The sequence below is a fragment of the Hyperolius riggenbachi genome, chromosome 3 (assembly GCF_040937935.1).
Source record: "Hyperolius riggenbachi isolate aHypRig1 chromosome 3, aHypRig1.pri, whole genome shotgun sequence".
NCBI lineage: Eukaryota > Metazoa > Chordata > Amphibia > Anura > Hyperoliidae > Hyperolius > Hyperolius riggenbachi.
This window is the reverse complement of record NC_090648.1, coordinates 59,255,176-59,275,050: the sequence shown is the minus strand read 5'-3', so window position 1 is coordinate 59,275,050 and position 19,875 is coordinate 59,255,176. Positions and strand designations below refer to the sequence as shown.

Sequence of the window (19,875 nt, the reverse complement as noted above, 5' to 3'; positions counted from 1 at the left end):
GATACTTATCAGTGCATGGCATGGATTAATTTGGCTCTATGGAGTAGGGCTTTTGTACCCCTGGAAATACAAATATCATTTTATTAGTGCCAGCACATGTAGCTGTGTCCCAGTCAGTCTCATACTAATGATCCAGCATGCCAGCCTAAGCATCTCTTCTAAAATTAACTTGTAAAAATGAGACTCAGGCCCGGTGCACACCAAAACCCGCTAGCAGATCCGCAAAATGCTAGCAGATTTTGAAACGCTTTTTGTTATTTTTCTGTAGCGTTTCAGCTAGTATTTTGCAGTTTTGTGAAGCGTTTTTGGTGTAGTAGATTTCATATATTGTTACAGTAAAGCTGTTACTGAACAGTTCTGTAGCAAAAACGCCTGCAAAACCTCTCTGAACTGCCATTTTTCAGAGCGGTTTGCGTTTTTCCTATACTTAACATTGAGGCAGAAATGCATCCACAATCCAAAAAATGCCTCACCCCGGGAGTATGCGTTTCTGCAAAACGCCTCCCGCTCTGGTGTGACCCACCCCATTGAGATACATTGACCAAGCGTATCTGCAGCCGCAAGCAGCTGCAGAAACGCTTAAAAAGCCGCTCGGTGTGCACCAGCCCTCACATCTGAGCTGGTTTTGGACGTTTTGGCGCAATGTCGATAGTTTGCATCTTCCAAGGTAAAATGAAAGTCCATAGACTTTCATTTTACCTTTCACACGTAATGCTGTGTTTTTCTGCATTGTGTTTCGACGCTCCCTGGAGATTTTAATCATGCGACGCTTGAGTTTGCGTTACAATGTAACAAGAAGAGCATGCGTTTTTAAAACTTTTCAATGCACACAGTTAACAGTTGAAAGTCAAAAAACAATAACTTCACCTGCATTATCTTATGTGCTGTAACGGATTGAAAGCATATGAAAAATGCATGAAAAATGCAGCAAAACGCAAACAGCAAAATGTAAGCTTTTAGCTTTTCCAAACACAAGCTCTGATGTGAAAAAATAAACCCTTAGGACTGGAACCCACCAGAGCTTTTCTTTAAATCTTGAATTTTTATTCAAATTAAGTATAACAAAAGAATAACATATGCAGAAACATACCACACGTCATATAGTTGAGAGAGAAGTGAGTCAATACAATTTAAGACGTAAAGAACAAACAGTAAACTGTAAAAAAATATACAATAAATAAGAATTTAGGAGTACAGTTCACTAAGCAAAGTAGTTCCAACAATTGGCAGAGTGTATTAAGGAGAGAACAAGAAAGGAGTTAGAAAATGTAGCAATTACAGTTAAGATGTTAAGTTGAGTTCTTGGTAGTGGTGATAGGCCAGTCTATGGTCAATGCATAAGGAGCTCCCTGTTTAATTTTTTGGTATCTGAAGGATTTTTTTCAATTTGCAGATTAAAATCAACCTGACATTTTAAATAACTGCGAGAGGGTAGGGGCATTTGTAACTCCCCAGCTAGCGGTGATCAGGCATCTAGCTGCACATAGATTATGTGATGTTATTAGATTAAATTGAGTGGGAATGGACATAATACCAACATGCAAAAGAGCTAATTGAGGAGTCATAACAAATTGATGACTTATAATCAGACTGAGCATCTGGGAAATTTCCTTCCAGAAAGGTTGAATTTGGGGACATTCCCATAAAATATGGAATAACGAACCAGGCCCACTGCAATTCCGCCAGTAAAACGGAGAGACATTAGGAGAGGTTAGACATTTTTCTAGGTGTAAGATACCATTTTTGCAGTATTTTATGAAAAATGTCTTTATGATTAATGCATGCAGAGAATCATTGTATTGCTTTGGTGGCAGTAGTGATATCTGAGAGTTTTCCATCAGAGCAGTTTTGGCAGCGTTTTGGGGTCATCAACAACCACTGGCAATTCCTAAAAACATTTTGTCAATGGAAGTGAGTGGGGTGAACCCATTAGTGCAGTTGCGATTAGGGGTAATCACACTTGCAGGACATGCAGCATTTAGAGCGAGTTTGCACTCAATGCAAAGAATATAAGCCAAGTTTCCAGCGAAGGATCGGCACCACAACCAGTATTAATAGCTCAAAAACTTTATTTAAATCATTAAAAGACCAGCAACGACAGTCCGCTGTTTCAGCATAATCTGCCTTTCTCAAGTTTCCATAATGTCAAATGCATACTGGTTGTGGTGCCGATCCTTCGCTGGAAACTTGGATTGAGACCCCATGGTACAGGGGTGAGGATCGAGGCACACACTTGAAGATTTGAGCCTATAGGTGGGTGCTCCCAGGATCAGATTTGCAAGAATATAAGCCATGCACAAATAGCTTATTAAAGCTCTTACTATGCAGCAATTTGGAGGGCCGAGCGATTAGCTTATTAAAAAAACGTTATTATACTTACCAGGTCTCTGTCTTTCCTTCTTCCATCCCTACCCCCTAAAGGAAGAGGTCACAGGCATTTCTCTGATTGGTCATAGAGAGGCACCTATGACCTATTCCTTTAGGGGGTGGAGCTACGAACAAAAAAAAACATGCCTGGTAAATATAATAAAGTTTTATAAAAAAATAATAAAAACATGAACGCAAATCGGAAGTGATGTACAGCGCTTCCAAGCATCGAGTAATCACGATCGCACATGCCCTAGGAATTGGCGCACACAGTACTGCAGCGATTTTAAAGTGTTGCAGCCATTTCTAGTGGGTTCCAGGCCTGAGTATTTTTTAGTTTCTCATTTTACTTTGAAAAGTTTTTGATTTTTTGCATTTTTGAAATATTGCTAGTGAACAGAGGTCACCTGATAGCACAGCTAACAAGTTACTTAAGTAAGGAGGATAATATTAAATACGTTTTAGTGTCAGAGGTGGAAATAATAGAAAAAAAATACAAAACAACAAATCAATTAGAATAAAGGTTCCATTTAATGATACATATACAGTTTGTGTGTAAGATTTCTGAAAAGATTTTGAGGAGAGTGCTTTCCAAAATTGTAAATTTTGTACTGAACATATTATTATGTATGCAAAGAACACTGAAACTGTCCATCCTCTGCTGACCTCGGTATTGTGGTTACATCTGTTGGTATGTTATTGAAAAATCTCCAACCTTGATCAGTTCCTTCCATTTGCCTTTGTTTTACATTTTGGGATGTTAATGAAGTTATCACCTTGCTGGGTGGAAGTTAAGATTAGATAAATATGTCTGGAAACTGTCCTTTAATCCTTCTGTAAACACACCTTTTGATGGTAACAATAAACCCTTTTAAACCAGGGAAAACAACCTCCTGCTTGTGAATAGAGAAGAAGCAAATATAAGATGGGTCAGACCTAAGTCAGTTAGAGAACGAACTGTAAAAATCAAATAATAAAGATTCCTAATACTACATCCTACCAGGTAATTATGACATTTCTGGTTTCCTGAGCTGCAATACTAGTCTAAATGCATTGTAGTTAGTATTGTATTGTACTATTTTGCTTTCTTTTATTTGCATTTTCAAGATAAATTATCTTACTTTATTTGACATTACTTACTAGTCATTTGTAAGTGTAACTCTTATAACTGGGTGGCACATGTATGTGTTGTATGCTGTACAACACTGTACCTGTTAGAGGGAGAACATTAAGGGTAGTGTTAGGCCTGAGCAAAACTAGAAAGGTTTTTTGGGGTTTTTTTTGCATGCGAGCAAAATATTTAACTTCTTGTTAAAGTTGCCATAAATCATTGGAGACTTGGAATGCCCACTTTCTGGCTACCTATACTGGGTTGTGGCACTGTCTGGCTACCTATAATGGGTGGGCACTCACTGGCTACCTATACTTGGCAGACATCTCTGGCTATCGATAAAGGGGGATGAGCACTCTCTGGCCACCTATCCTGGGTGGGGACCCCGTCTCGCTATTTATAGTGGAGTAAGGGAACTCTCAACCTAACTATATTTGGGGCAATTCTATGGTAGCCCATAAGGAGCGGCAATCTCTGGCTACCTACACTGGCAGGATGGAAGGGGGGGGGTATAGTATTGTGGCACCAGGGCATATGCTGGAACTGTTATAAGACAGATTCAGAGTTGTTGGAATTATGTGCGACTCTTGCCAGAAAAACTAATACATACAGTGAAAAAACTGATTTTGAAACAAAAATCCTGGAGAAAAAAAAACAAAAAAAACAAGACCTAAGAGGTTAATTAAATGCAGAGTGTTATTAATTGCTGGCATTAGACACAGCTCCCCAGTGGACAGAGGAGTAAGAATTTGTAACACTGTAAGGCAGGGAACACACTAGGCAGAAATGGTAGCGTTGTCAATGAGCCACATGAAAATGCATACACTTGCATTTTGCAATGTGCATTTTTAAAAACGCTGTTTTTGATGCATATTTTTCAAAAACACATCAAAAATACACATAATGAAAGTCAATGGTGATGCAGAGGTATTGTGTTTTATATGCATTTTGCATGCATTTTGACATGCATTTAAAAAAAAAAAAACAAGTTTGATGATTTATTTACGCTTCCTGTTGACTTCCTAGTGATTTGCATAAAACACATTAAAAAAAGCATGCAAAACACATATGCGTCTTATATATGCAAACCACAAAAGCACGAAAATCGCAAGAAAAATGTATGAACGGGGAAATAATGCAAATGCACAAAACATGCATGTAAAATGCAATACAAGCGCATATGCAGCAAATGCTACCTTTCCCACAATGCCTAGTGTGTTCCTAACCTAAAGGATTTCATTGGGTTTCATATGCAGGTGCTGTTTCTCCAAACAAGCTCAGGTGAAGCATATATGTAAAAGTGGCCATACATCTCTCGACTTGGCAGCAAATTGACCATCTAATTTGATAACTATAATCAAATCGCATGAAAATCAGTGCAGCCAAGTGCATGCCCAATCGACAATGCAACCAATTTCAGGCCAAAATTGGTTGCATGTATTGATCAGATATGCTGCAAGATGTTGGTTCATCAGGGTTGATCGGGTGAGCAGAGGTAATGGTGAGCAATATCAGGACTAGCGTCGAAACTCCCAGCGCTTTTTCCCAAGTGTATAAATGTACATATATGCATTTATACATAACCTGTCCTGTGTTGTGGTGCCCATTCATCTACCCAAATCAACTGCTCTTCCATTAGCGGTAATCACGCAGCTGGTGCATAACACGTGGCACGTGTATGATGTCAGCGGGGCAGCAGATGCAGCAGACACAGAATTATTCCCCCAGAGATTTCATGCTGAAATTGATTGGGGGAACAGTCTCCCTTGTATGGGCAGCCAACAGATCTCTCTCTAATCAGATTCAATCAGAGAGAGATTTGTCTCTTGATCGAGTCTGCCCATCATCACTAGATGTATGGCTACCTTAAAGGATACCCGAAGTGACATGTGACATAATGAGATAGACATGGGTATGTACAGTATCTAGCACACAAATAACTATGCTGTGTTCCTTTTTTTTTCTTTCTCTACCTGAAAGAGTTAAATATCAGGTATGTAAGAGGCTGACTCAGTCCTGACTCAAACAGGAAGTGACTACAGTGTGACCCTCACTGATAAAAAAAAATCCCCTTTTTACCTCTTTTCTGCTCTTAGAAGCCATTTTCTGCTAGGAAAGTGTTTTATAGTTGGAATTTCTTATCAGTGAGGGTCACACTGTAGTCATTTCCTGTCTGAGTCAGGACTGAGTCAGCCACTTACATACCTGATATTTAACTCTTTCAGACAGAGGAAGAAAAAAAGGAAAAAAAGCATAGTTATATGTGTGCTAGGCACTGTACATACACATGTGTATCTGATCATGTCACATGTCACTTCGGGTATCCTTTAAGATAAACATTCATTACATGCTGGGGAAACTTTCGTATCTGAATGCAAAATAAAAATGTGCCTTTTTTAAGACAAAAGGTATTTGCAATTATGATGCATATGATGTCTCCCACGATGCATCACTGCTGAATATGCAAATCATCCTTTGTTGTACCTGTAAGCTAATCACACCTCCAGAACCACTGAAATGCAATGATGTGTCTGCTTGTTAATTGTACAGAGCCACAATAATCCATCATGCTGTTTCTGATTGGTTGACTCTGCTGCAGACATTTTAAAACCAGATATCACAAGATACATTTGAAGGAGTCTTGGACACCAATCTGTACATAGGTCTGAGCTGTTTTGGTGGCATAAGGGAGGTTTTGATAAAATATTGGAAAGGTGTGTTTAAGTGTTTTTGATGATCAATATGTGATATGCTTTTGATTTTCCCATAGTACCAATTGAAAGTGAATACCTATTGAAAACCTAAGGCACTTTAATTAAATGGAAATGCCAGTGTTTGTAAAAACAAAGAAATAAAAAAGATAATTGCCATAAACACAGATCAGTGCTGCACAAAGCATTTTGCATTCTAAGATTAGCATATTTTTTTTTACTTTTATGATTTCCAATACTGACATTAGGCACAAATTATTCTTTAGTGAAACCTTGACTGCACCACTTTCTGTACTCTGTTGAAGGAGCTGTTAGGATTTAACCCTCTAGAAATTCTTATCTTTCTACACAAGCAGTTCGCTGCACATGGGAAGAGTGTTTGTGATGTAGCGAACGGTTCGCCGGCGAACGGTTCCAGGCGAACTTGGGTGGTTCGCGTTCGCCTGGACCAGACGAACTTTTGCGGAAGTTCGATTTGCCCCATAATGCACTATGAGGGTCAACTTTGACCCTCTGCATCACAGTCAGCAGGCACATTGTAGCCATTCAGGCTACACTAAGCCCTGGAGTCCCACCCCCCGTATATAAGGCAGGCTTGCTAGCCATGACACTCACTTGTGTGCCTGCTGCAAATAGACAGACTAGGGAGAGCTGCTGCAGATTTTTTTCTCCTAGGGAAAGATTAGTTAGGCTCTTTGCTTGCTCCTGGCTGATTGTTATTGCTAAAATAGTACCCCTCAACAGCTCTTTTGAGAGTTAAAGTTTTCCTGATGTGTTTTTTTTGTGTGTGTTGCTCACTGACACTGACATTATACAGCCCTATCTGTTGCAGCTGGACCTTGGTAATTGTTATTACTGTGCCGGCCAGGCCCTGCCTAACTATCTATACTGGGACACCTACCTATGCCTACCTAACTACTGGGGCACCTACTTACCTATACGGGGACACCTACCTACCTATACTAGGGGACCTACCTATGCCTACCTACCTATACTGGGACTCCTACCTATGCCTACCTACCTATACTGGGACTCCTACCTATGCCTACCTACCTATACTGGGTCTCCTACCTATGCCTAGCTAACTACTGAGGCACCTACCTATGCCTACATACCTATACTGGGACTCCTACCTATGCCTAGCTAACTACTGAGGCACCTACCTATGCCTACCTACCTATACTGGGACTCCTACCTATGCCTACCTACCTATACTGGGACTCTTACCTATGCCTAGCTAACTACTGGGACACCTACCTATGCCTAGCTACCTATACTGGGTCTCCTACCTATGCCTAGCTAACTACTGGGACACCTACCTATGCCTACATACCTATACTGGGTCTCCTCCCTATGCATAGCTAACTACTGAGGAACCTACCTATGCCTACCTACCTATACTGGGACTCCTACCTATGCCTACCTACATACAAGAAGATAATAAGGTCATTGCTTCATTGTGGACAGACCAAATTTGATCAGCTGGACAGACACTGTTGTTCTATCATTGAGCTACCACAGCCCGGCGACCATATGGGCTGGAAAACTGCCACGGCCTGCACTCTGGCCATGTTGCGCATCAGTCCAGCATGGCCGCCACTACGCAAACAGCTGTTTGCGGTGCGTTACACAGTGAGTTTGGTGTGTCAGTGAGAAGCAGTACTCTAATTACACTCCCTGATTGATGTATACACATGCAAGATGTTTGAAAGCACTTTAGGCCTGCAATTTAGCATTCAATGTGATTTCTGCCCTTAAAACGCTGCTTTGCGTCAAATCCAGATTTTTCCCCGGGACTTTGGGCATGTATCCCACTCCGCCATGCCCCCCTCCAGGTGTTAGACCCCTTGAAACATGTTTTCCATCACTTTTGTGGCCAGCATAATTTTTTCTATTTTTCAAAGTTCGCCTCCCCATTGAAGTCTATTGCGGTTTGCGAACTTTTCCGCGAACCGAACCTTCCGCAAAGGTTCGCGAACAGGGTTCGCAAACCGAAAATCAGAGCTTCACGACATCACTATTTGTTACTTACTTTCAATATATGGAATAATTCATTGTCTGGTGTTAAACTTTCACATTGCTTGTTTTACACACAGAAATAAGCAATTAATGGGCAACTGAAGTATGAAGAATATGGAGGCTGCCATATTTATATCCATTTAAACAATACCAGTTGCCTGGCAGCCCTGCTGCTGTATTGGAGCATAGTATTGTGCATGCATAGAACACTGAAACTGTCCATAATTTACTGACCTCTGTATTGTGGTTACACCTGTTGTTACAAGAAGAAGAATCTCTAACTTTGATCAGCTCCTTCCATTTTTCTTTTGTTCCTATTGTGAAATGTTAATGAAGTTATCACCTTGCTGTCTCCCATTAAATGAAGAGGTCTTGAAACTGCCCTTTAACACTACTGTAAACACACCTTTTGTTGTTCACAATAAACCCTTTTTAACCAATGGAAAACAACCTCATTCTAGTCAATAGAGGAGAAGCGAATATAAGATGGGTCAGGCCTAAGTCAGGCAGCAGAATACCAGAGACTTCCCAGGAATAAGAAGCCCCAATACTACATCCTACCGGGTAACTATGACCATTCTGATTTACTCAGCTGCAATATAAGTCTAAAGTCTAAATACATTGTAGTGAAAATTGTATTGCTATTTTTCTTTATCTTGTATTTTTAAGATGAATTATGTTAATAAGTTTGATATTACATAAACTAGTCAGTGTGTATAATTGGGTTACACATGTGTGGGTTTCATACAGTGCAAAAGTGCACCAGTTACAAGGAAAACATTAAAACTAGTGTTAGGCCTGAGCTATACCTTTTGTATGTGGTTAAAAGATTTAATTTCTTATTAACAAAAGCTCTTTACATCAACATAGTCTGTTTATTTAAATATAAAGTGAAAATATTATTATTGTACATAAAGAGGCTGAATAAATCCCACATGCAAAGGAGAATTTGATAAACAAATTAGGAATGAGAAAAGGGATGTACAGTTTATCAGACTTCAGTAACCAGTAATGAGGCGATATGTAGGTCAGTTATAAAAAAAAAAGAGAGGCATAACAATCTCAAATATTGGAGGGCAGTTGTCAAATAAGAACTAAAGATTGACATGCAAGAGATAATACAGAAAGGGAGGGATAAAAATGAGTGGCCAGAAGGCAAAGTACTCAGAGTCAGTTTTACTGCATGAAAACAATCCAATTATAAGATAGTATCATATCTGTTCTTATATTCTGGCCATGAAGACTTCCCTTTTTAACACAAAGGATACCTGATGGTACATAAAAATGAATGGTATAAGTGTGTGTGGGGAGGTGCTGAGATGCTTGCCACATCTCTCTTGTGCCGGGCTGCCCGCATCCCCTTTCCATTGAGCAATAAAAGGCCTTGTTCTGTAACCATGGATAGCACGGCCAGTACTCTTTGATCCAGAAACACTACACTGTGCATGCACAGTACCCTTGTGACTGTTCTACCCGCTTCTCTCCTTCCATGTATGCATGCAGGGAGTGCAGTTACAAGGCTGCTGACCAGACATACTGTGCCTATGCAGCATGGCATGTACACTTCAAAGGGTGCCAAAGAAGCTTAAAGAACAAGGCCTTTTACTGCACAATGGAATGGGACACTGGCACAGGGGAGGTGCAGTAAGCATCTACTCACCTCTCCACGCTCACATATAGCTGTTACATTTTTCTGTACCAGCTGAGCTCAGGTATCCTTTAAGTGATGAGGACATTGAGTGATGTCTAAATGCTGCAGCTGTGATTTCTTAGGTAAATTAATGTATTTCTGAATACAATATCAGCATATGCATAAGGAGTATTTTTTTAGCACAAATTATTCAAATTGCATTTTTTAGATTACAATTTATTAGTGTAATTCTTGTGAGTGGCAATCTAATATGAAACAAGCAGTATTGTGGATTAATCTGTGCTGATTTTAAGTGTCTTAAAGAGAACCCGAGGTGGGGTTCTAACAACAAAATCCCCATACAGAGGCTGGGTCTGCCTATAGAGCCCAGCCTCTGTTGCTATTTAGATTCCCCCTAAATCCCCCCTGCAATCAGCGAGACCTGATAAATCACAGCTGCGCGGTGCTGGCTGTGTTTACCTCCTCCTGTCAGTCTCGGCTGCTCCTCTGCCTCCTCCATCGCTCCGGTCCCTTCCCTCCAATCAGCGGGGAGGGAAGGAATGTGGGCGGGGACCGGAGCGATGCAGGAGCGGCGAGACTGGCATTATGGAGGTAAATACAGCCTGCTGCGACACGCTCTGTGTCGGCAGTGCGGCTCTGAATTATGGGGTCTCGCTGAGCGCAGGGGGGCTTAGGGGGAATCTAAATAGCAACAGAGGCTGGGCTCTATAGGCAGACCCGGCCTATGTATGGGGATTTTGTTGTTAGAACCCCGCCTCGGGTTCTCTTTAAAGGAAACCTAAACTGAATCTATAAAAAAGAGTTTAACTTACCTGGGACTTTTACTAGCCCACTGCAGGCGCCCTGTGCCCACGCCAGGTCAAACCGATCCTCTGGTCCCCCGCAGTGACTCAGTTTCCTTTTTGGTGACTGATGGTCACTTTGCCTGTGCAGTCCTGGCCGCTCATGTCCTCGATCACCGGGAGTATCTTGCAGATGTATAGTATGAGATTCTCTTGTATTGAACATGCGCAGGATGCTCCAGGCAACGGGAGTTTGATCGAGGACACGCACAGCCAGGGCCATTCAGGCGCAGTGACCATCAACTGGCTCAGTCACCAAAAACAAATCTGAGTTGCTGCGGGGGACCGGAAGATTGGTTTGTCTTGATGCAGGCACAGGACAGCTGCGGGGGACTGGTAGAAGCTACAGGTGAGTTTAATTCCTTTTCTTTTAACTAAGTTTAGGTTCACTTTAAAAAGGATTATCATCTGAAGTATAGTTTTATGACAGACCTATTTTTTCTTTGATAAGCTGTAAGAGCTTCTGGGAATATAGTAACAATAGTATATAATATCTTCAATTGCAGGTGCAAAAAGTATTTCCAGCAGCCCATGATGAGTCACAGAGACAATCCACATCACTGCCCAGAGTGTGGGGAAAGCTTCACTTATCAATCAGAGCTTGTTAGACACCAGAGAAGTCACACCGGGGAGAGGGTGTTTTTCTGTTCAGAGTGTGAAAAACAGTTCACTGACAAGTCGAACCTTAAAGCACACCAGAGGATCCACACTGGAGCGAAGCCATTTTCTTGTTCTGAATGTCAAAAATGTTTCAGTCAGAAGCAACACCTCATGACTCATCAGAGGATTCATACTGGAGAGAAGCCTTTTTCCTGCTCCGATTGTGACAAATCTTTCTCTGACAAGGTAAACCTTACAAAGCATCGGAGGATTCATACTGGAGAGAAGCCCTTTTCCTGCTCAGAATGTGACAAATCTTTCTCTGAGAAGACAACCCTTATAAAGCATGAAAGGATTCATACTGGAGAAAAACCTTTTTCCTGCTCTGAATGTCAGAAATGTTTTGCCACAAAATCATCTCTCATTTCACACCAACTCATTCACACAGGAGAAAAGCCATTTAAATGTACAGAATGTAATAAAAGTTTTGCAAGGATGGTACATCTTACTCGGCATGAGAGAACGCACACAGGAGAAAAGCCATTTAAATGTATAGAATGTGATCAATGTTTTTCACTTAAGGAATATCTTACTCTACATCAGAGAAGTCACACAGGAGAAAAGCCATTTAGTTGCTCAGAATGTCACAAGAGCTTCTCACACCAGTCAGATCTGAGAAGACATCAGAAGATACATGAGCGAGTGGATGTGAGCCTGTAAACGATGTTTTAATGAACATTTTGCTGTAGCATCACAGGATTATGATGCTTGATTAGTAGAAAAGATTAATTCACATATGTGATTTGGGGGTTGACACACAAAGCTGCAGTAATATTGCTGTACACAGAGCAATATTACTGTTACTACCGGCAGCAGGTTACCATGAGTCCTGTTATTTGTTTGACCCATGGTACTCAGGTAACAAGAGCATTGCTATTGTAACAACATTAGTAACGGTTGTTATTGTAGCAATGCGAGCAGTATTTGAGCACCGCAGGTTGCGCTAATAGAAAAAGTCGCAGTAACCTGCTGGCAGTAGTAAAGGTAATTTTGGCGTGCATTGTCTGCAAACAGCAATATAACCACAGCTTCATGCACACATAGGAAGCTTAAGCCACCATCACAGAACATAAGAAAAACAGAAAGTACAATATTTTTGGTGACGTATTAAGACAATTACAATGAAGTGAACTGTGATCAGCGGGTACATGGAAACCTGGACTTTTTTTTAAATATACATTTACATTATGTGCACAATGGACTGTAATAATAGAAGGATACCCATTTTATCAGTGTGTCATGTAGTGTTAGGTTATGATCTGTAACTTGCCCTTGCAATCTATTGTTAACTTTGATGTGAAATGATGCAACTTTTTTTATTTCTATATTTGCATGAATATGTGTTCATCATTGAATTTAGAAAATTATGTCAATCTGAAGTTAAAATAATCTTTGAGGCCCCGATTGACATAGGGTGGTGGGATAGATGAAGGTTTGAATATGTTTTAATTTGTCGTATATGTTTTATCTGCTCATTAATGGAGGTGGTTATGTGATTTAAGATTGTTTTAATAAAAACTGTAAATTCTTTAATATGTTTTCTGTGCTGGAAATATTGTTTGAATTGTTTTTCTATAATATGTATCTTTAGTTTGATTGCCACTGTATCTTCTCTTAAAAACAAAAATACCAATCCATGGCTTAGCCAAGTAGGGTTATCTGATTTATCCAATCAGCAGAATGTACAGAAAGACTAATTCAGTGTTTCAGGACAGATAACTGGGGACCAGAGAAAGGAATAAAGCCCAAATAATTGTGCTTGTGGGTCTTTTTATATGTTCTACAGGTTGAATATTTGGCATAGACCTCGTATCCCACTTTTTCAGTGGTGTATCTGGGTGTGGTGGTAACTGGGAATGAGTGAGAAAGTCTCTGGCAGTTTCAACTTTTTTTTTTTTTAACTTGTATATAAATATATATTTTGCAATTTTTACAAAAAAGTTTTTTTGCGAAAAGCATTAAAGTCAAGGGGGAAACTTTAGAGTTTAAATGCATGCTGGAATCACCAAATTTGCTAAGTATATTAAGGAGAACAGTGGTAACAATTGCCTGTAATTTAATAATATTGTAGAATGCACGTGTGTTAGTCCCTTGGCACTATGTAACAATTAACCAGCGCCACAGTCCTACATGCAATCACCATAAACATAGTTGTCGGGTGGGATTGCTGCAGATAGTCCAATTTCCAAGTGTTTACTGTTGATCCTGCTGCGCTTTCCACCAGTAACAATAATACAAAAATAAAGCATAAGGTAATAACATCCAAAAACCTTCATTCAATCACACCCCAGTGTCTGTGAAAACAAGTGCCATGCGTCACTACAAACTCCTAATACTGCATTGCTCACCAGATGTAATCCACCTCTGATGTCAGGTGGGTCATGCGTATTTTGGTCTCAATTCCTTTCTGCGCATTCTGGGTTATTCTAAAAAGGCACAGTTGATCTCCACATAGAGTAGGACAGTTATAATTAGAACAATCTGTGCTCAACCCCATTCCCTGTGTAAGCGGGACGCCAGCAATCAGTGCTATTTCACACTCCCCAAGATTCACACTGTAACTGCTCACCAGATGCAGCCCAAATCTCTCTTGCAGGTGGAAACAGCGCTGGAATAAACTGATGCACTCCAAATGTTTTAGCTCCAACTTGTGCTTTTAAACAAATAACGATTCTCAATAAAACATAAAACCAATATAGTGCAAAACCTTTTTCCACCTGCAAGAGAGAGGTGGGTCACATAAGTCCCAAAAGTCCCATAAACCAATGTTATTTTTTCAGTGTATAAATAGCAATCTTAAAGGGAACCAGAGACGAAGCACCCTCATGTATTTTACCATATATATCAGTGGGAACATTTGAGAAAACACCTACCTTGCTTTCTGCTTCATTCTGCACTGCACAGCCTGCTTCAGTCTGTGTTCTCTCATGTCTTTTCAATTCCAAGCCTACCCCCTGCTGGCTCTGCTTAGGAATAATTATAGCTGAGTCATTATAGCAAAGCCAGACTGAATGCTCAGTAGGGGATTTTATCAGGATTGATAAGGAACAAGCTGTGCAGTGCAGTGCAGAATGAAACAGACAGCAGGTTAGGTGTTTTCTCTAATGTTCCCACTGATATATATAGTAAAATACATGAGTGTGCTTCGGCTCTGGTTCCCTTTAGACAAATCTTTATAGCTTTTTTTTTACTGCATGAAAGCAATCCAATTATGAGATAGTATTGTATCTGTTCTTATAGGCTGACCATGAAGACTTTCCTTTTGAGCATAAAGGATACCTGATGGTACAGAAAAATGAATGGTATAAGTGTGTGTGGGGAGGTGCAGAGATGCTTGCTGCACCTCTCGTGTGCCAGCGTCTCCTTCTATTTGCAGTAAAAAACCCTGTTCTGTAACTGTGGTCAGCATGGTCAGCACTCTTTGATCCAGACATACTACACTGTGCATGCACAGTAGCCTTGTGACTGAACTTCCCGCTTGCCTCCTTCCATGTGCACATACAGGGAGCGCAGTTACAGGACTGCTGACCTGACATACTGTGCATGTGCAGCATAGTCTGTTTACTTCAAAGGGTGCCAACCAAGCTTAGGGCGTAAGGATTTTTACTGCACAAGGATGGTGATGCTGGCACACAGGAGGTGTGGTAAGCATCTGCACACCTCCTCACACTCACATACAGCCATTACATTTTTTCTGCTCCAGCTCGACTCAGGTATCCTTTAAGTGATGAGGACATGGGGCTTGATTCACAAAGCGGCGCTAAGTGTTAGCTCCGCTGTGAAAAGCCTTTAGTGCCCCTTAACGGCCGCTTAGCTACTTCGCTCACAGGACCACCCACATTGTGCGCAGTGCGACGGGACAGTAATAGTGCGCCCTGTAACCGGTGCACCCGGTGTGATGAAATCAGCACATCGGGTGCCCCCGCGCACTATTACTGTCCCGCCGCGCTGTGCGTGATGTGAGTGGTCCTGTGGGCACAAACCACCTAACGCTGTGGTTTGCGCCCACTAGCTCTCAAGGCCTCCTATTCGGCTTAGCGCCGGTTAGTGAATCGAGGCCATTGAGTGATGTCTACATGCAGCAGTGATTTCTTAGACAATTAAATTTAATGTATTTTTGAATACAATATCAGAATGCGCAATAGGTGGATTTATTTGAAACAAATTATTCAAATTGTATTTTTTAAGATAAAAAAAATTCTGTGTAATTCTTGTGAATTACAATCTAATATGAAACAAGCAGTATTATAGATTATCACATGCTAATTCCAAGTGTCAAAAAAGGGATTATCATCAATTAAGTTGAAACAATATCTGGCCTCAATAGTTGAAGCCAACCTGTAAATACTTAATTTTTCTGCATTGATTTTCCCTTTAAGTGACAAAGACAATACATTGCAGCTTGTAGAGCAGACCACAATTCTTCTTTGCTAACCATATTACTCAAGAGGACCTGTCTGTGATTCCAAAATCTTAAGCGCTATGGGCAGTATAAGATTTTACAAAATAGAGGTGAGCCTAAATAAACAATAGAAAAACACAGAGCACATTTTTATGGTCTATCTTTTAAAGCGAACTAGGACACCCCTTTTTAACATTTTTCCTCTCAGTAAAGAATATTGTACTAAAATAGCCTGAAAAGGGCTACAGTTAATCATATTTTAGAATTTAAAAAATAAATGCAATTTCTTGATTTATTTTAATGTATGCTCACCAGTAGTCTATATAATAATGTTGTTTCTCAAGTTATATAGAATAAAAATAGGTTCAAATGTAAAACTAATATTAACCTAGAGGTTAGCCTGCATGGATTATCCAGGCAATACAAATAGCATTTTATTATTATCACCAACATATGTAGCTTTGTTCAAGTCAGTCTTTTTAGAGAGATCACTTGTGACATCAGCAGGAATGCTCTTCTAAAATTCAGTTGAACAAATGAGAGTGAAGAGTATTTTTTATTTTCTTATTTCATTTTAAAAGTTGTTTTTATTTTATTTTTTTAAAGGTTTAGCCGATAGGCGTCGGCAGGTCGAAGTGGTGTTACCATGGCGAGCGGCCGTTCCATGTCAGTTCACGGAGGGTGTCTCCGTGAACAGCCTGCGAGCCTCCGATCGCGGCTCGCAGGCTAAATGTAAACACGCGGGGAAGAAATCCCCTGTGTTTACATCCTATGGCACTGCTGCGCAGCAGCGCCGTAAAGGAGATTGGCGATCCCCGGCCTCTGTTTGGCCGGGGATTGCCGGCATCTGATAGGCTGAAGCCTATCAGAGGCGGCACAGGATGGATCGCCGTCCTGTGACGCGCAGAAAGAGGAGGGGAGAGAGGGAAAGAGAGGGAGGCTGGGAATCGCTGCAGAGGGGGGCTTTGAGGAGCCCCCCCACTACACGCAGGTAGCTGGCGGTGATCAGACCCCCCCAGCAGGACATCCTCCTAGTGGGGAAAAAAGGGGGGAAGTCTGGTCACCCTGCTTGCAAAGTGATCTGCGCTGTGGGCTGAAGAGCCCACACAGCACAGATCACATCAAAATCGCCTGGTCCTTAAGTGGTTAAATAGAAAGGTATGAAATAAACCTAATGAGAGGAGGTCACCTGATAGCAGAGCATCATACAAGTATTTAATATATTCAGATATTAAATAATGTAAGTTTTAATGTCAGAGCAAGAAAATAATAGAAAAAAAAATAAATGAATAGATTTTAAGGAAAATGCTTTCCAAGTTTGTAAATTAGGTACTGAACATATTATAGTGTATGCATTGAACAGTGAAACTAATTATCATTATAGTGACCTCTGTATTGTGGTCACATCTGTTGTTATGTTATTGAAGAAGGTCCAACTTTGGTCAGATTCTCACCCTTACCTTTTGTTTGTATTGTGAAATGTTAATGATGTTCTCACTTTGCTGGGTGGGGGTTTATTTAAATAAAGAGGTGTTTAAACTGCCCTTTTATACTACTGTAAACACACTTTTTGTTGTTAAAAATAAACTTTTTTTAACCAATGGAAAACAACCTCACATTAGTGAATAGAGAAAAAGCAAATATAAGATGGGTCAGGCCTAAGTCAGGTAGCAGAATACCAGAGACTTCCCAGGAAAAAGGAGTTCCAGTACTGCATCCTACCAGGTAACTATGACCATTCTGATTTATTCAGTTGAAATATTAGTCTAAATGCATTGTAGTTAGGTTTGTATTGTGCTATTTTGCTTTCTTTAGTTTATATTTTTTAAGATCAATTATGTTAATAAGTCTGATATTACATAAACCAGTAGGTGGAACTCTTATAACTGGGTGATAGATGTTGTGGTGTTATACTGTACAAAAGTGCACCTGTTATAAGGAAAACATTAAAACTAGTTTTAAGCCTGAGCTAAACTTTTTTGTATGTGGTTAACAGATTTAACTTCTTGTTAATAAGTGCTTTTTAAGTCATCTTTGTCTGATTATTTAAAAATAAAGTGTAAATATTATTATTGTACATAAAAAGGCTAAATAAATCCCACATGCAAAAGAGAATTTGATAAACAAATTAGGAATGATAAAAGGAATTTACCGTCTATCAGACTTCAGTCACCAGTCATGAGGAGATATGTAGGTCAGTTATAAAAAATAATAATGTAACATTTTAAAAGAGAAGTAAAACAATCTAGAGGGCAGTAGTCAAATAAGAACTAAAGCCTGACTGGCAGGGGACAGTAGAGAAGGGAAGGCTGACAATAAGTGGCCAGAGGGCACAGTTCTCAGAGTCATCTGAGGTTAAGTGGTATGAGGAATAGTGACATGAGCCAGTAAAAAATAAACCCCTTCCTGGCAAGGACCTATACAAAGTTGCTAGTAGACTGCTTACTCATCATGGCACACTATTCTGGCAGCTGGAAAGTGCACTTTGCATATACGGTAAGTAAAAGAGGCATGTGTTCATGTTGGTGCTGTTATTTCTTTTGTTATGAATGTTGTCAACAATATTGTAATAACAGCTTAGCAACAGTCATTTAAATGTCACTATTATCATTGCTTAACTATCTCTAATACTTCTAAAGTTCAATAAATCTTAACCTTCTAAAATTATGAAATCAAGCCCCCTACTACCCTATTTCATAACACTTACTTTTCTAGATCTAAGCTGGATCCTAATATTAACCCTATGCTAAAGCACTAACCTTTCTATAACTATGCTTCACCTTAACTTGTTACCCCCTCTGCTAGCACTAACTCTGCTATAATTAACTACTTGACAACAGAGGCAATTTTCCCCTTGTGGACCAGAGCAATTTTCACCTGTCAGCGCTCCTCCCTTTCTTTCGGCAATAACTTAATCACTGCTAATCACAGTGAAATGATTTATATCTTGTTTTTCTTGCAACCAATTAGACTTTCTTTGGGAGGTACAGTATGCTAAGAATTATTTTATTCTAAATGCATTTGAATTGGAATAAAAATTGAAAAAATGCATTCTTTCTCAGTTTGGGGCCATTATAGTGTTAAAATAAAACGTTCTACTGTGGATAAAAGCCACACATTTTATTTGTCCACTTGTCCCGGTTATTGCAATGTTTAAAAAATTTCCCTAGTATAATGTATGGCGCCAATATTTTATTTGGAAATAAAAGTGCATTTTTTCATTTTTACATCCATCACTAATTACAAGCCCGTAAATTAAAAATTAATAGTAATATACCCTCTTGACATAAATATTAAAAGTTCAGTCTCTAAGCTAACTACTTATATATTTTTTTTAACATAATTTTTTTTCCTATACAAAAAAAAAGTTTAGATACTATGGGAGGGTGTGGGAGGGAAATGGTTAATTATAAAACTCATTGTTGGGATTTTAATTAAATAAAAATGAATTTTGGTGTAATTTACTATTTAATATAAACATATTTTACATTTTCCTGATTTGTTCTTTTTTCAACTAGTTTACAAATGTCACATAAATCAAAGTTGTTGTTTTTTCGGTGTATTAATAGATTTGTGGTGCATCCAGCACTGTGTGTTATGGTGGAAATTTTCAAATATACCAAGATAATAATACCAATATATTCATAATCTTTGGATTTTGTTTTATTACAGTGATAGACTTTTTTTTTATCCTAAGAGGAATTAAAATTATGTCTTTAATATAGGTTCTGCTGTTGTTGATAAATTTCATGGCCGACTAAATTATTCCTCTAATGCACGAATCTTTATTTATTTATTTATTTGTTTATTTGTACTGCATGAAGGCAATCCTATTTATGAGATAATAATGTATCTGTTCTTATATTCTGGCCACGAAGACTTTCCTTTTTAATAACCTGATTGTACAGAAAAATGAATAGTATAGTCAGCTCTCTTTGATCCAGACATAATATGCTGTGCATGCACAGTAGCCTTGTGACTGCGCTCCCTGCTTGTCTTCCTCCATGTGCACATGCAGGGAGTGCAGTTACAAGTAGTATTTATCTACTTCTATATGTGTTTTTTTTCTGAGATAGTATGGCTGACAGTTCCTCTTAAAATGTACTAGGACA

General features: G+C 39.5%; 1 protein-coding gene across 1 annotated transcript in view; it reads left to right on the top strand.

Annotated features, from left to right (window-relative positions):
* LOC137562131 (zinc finger protein 585A-like) overlaps positions 1-19,875 on the top strand; it is a 66,202-nt gene that overhangs the window by 22,679 nt on the left and 23,648 nt on the right. The window contains exons 4-5 of the mRNA XM_068273463.1: positions 11,208-12,009; positions 14,602-14,663. Coding sequence (XP_068129564.1) covers positions 11,208-12,009; positions 14,602-14,663 — 864 coding nt within the window. The remainder of the gene's footprint in view (positions 1-11,207; positions 12,010-14,601; positions 14,664-19,875) is intronic.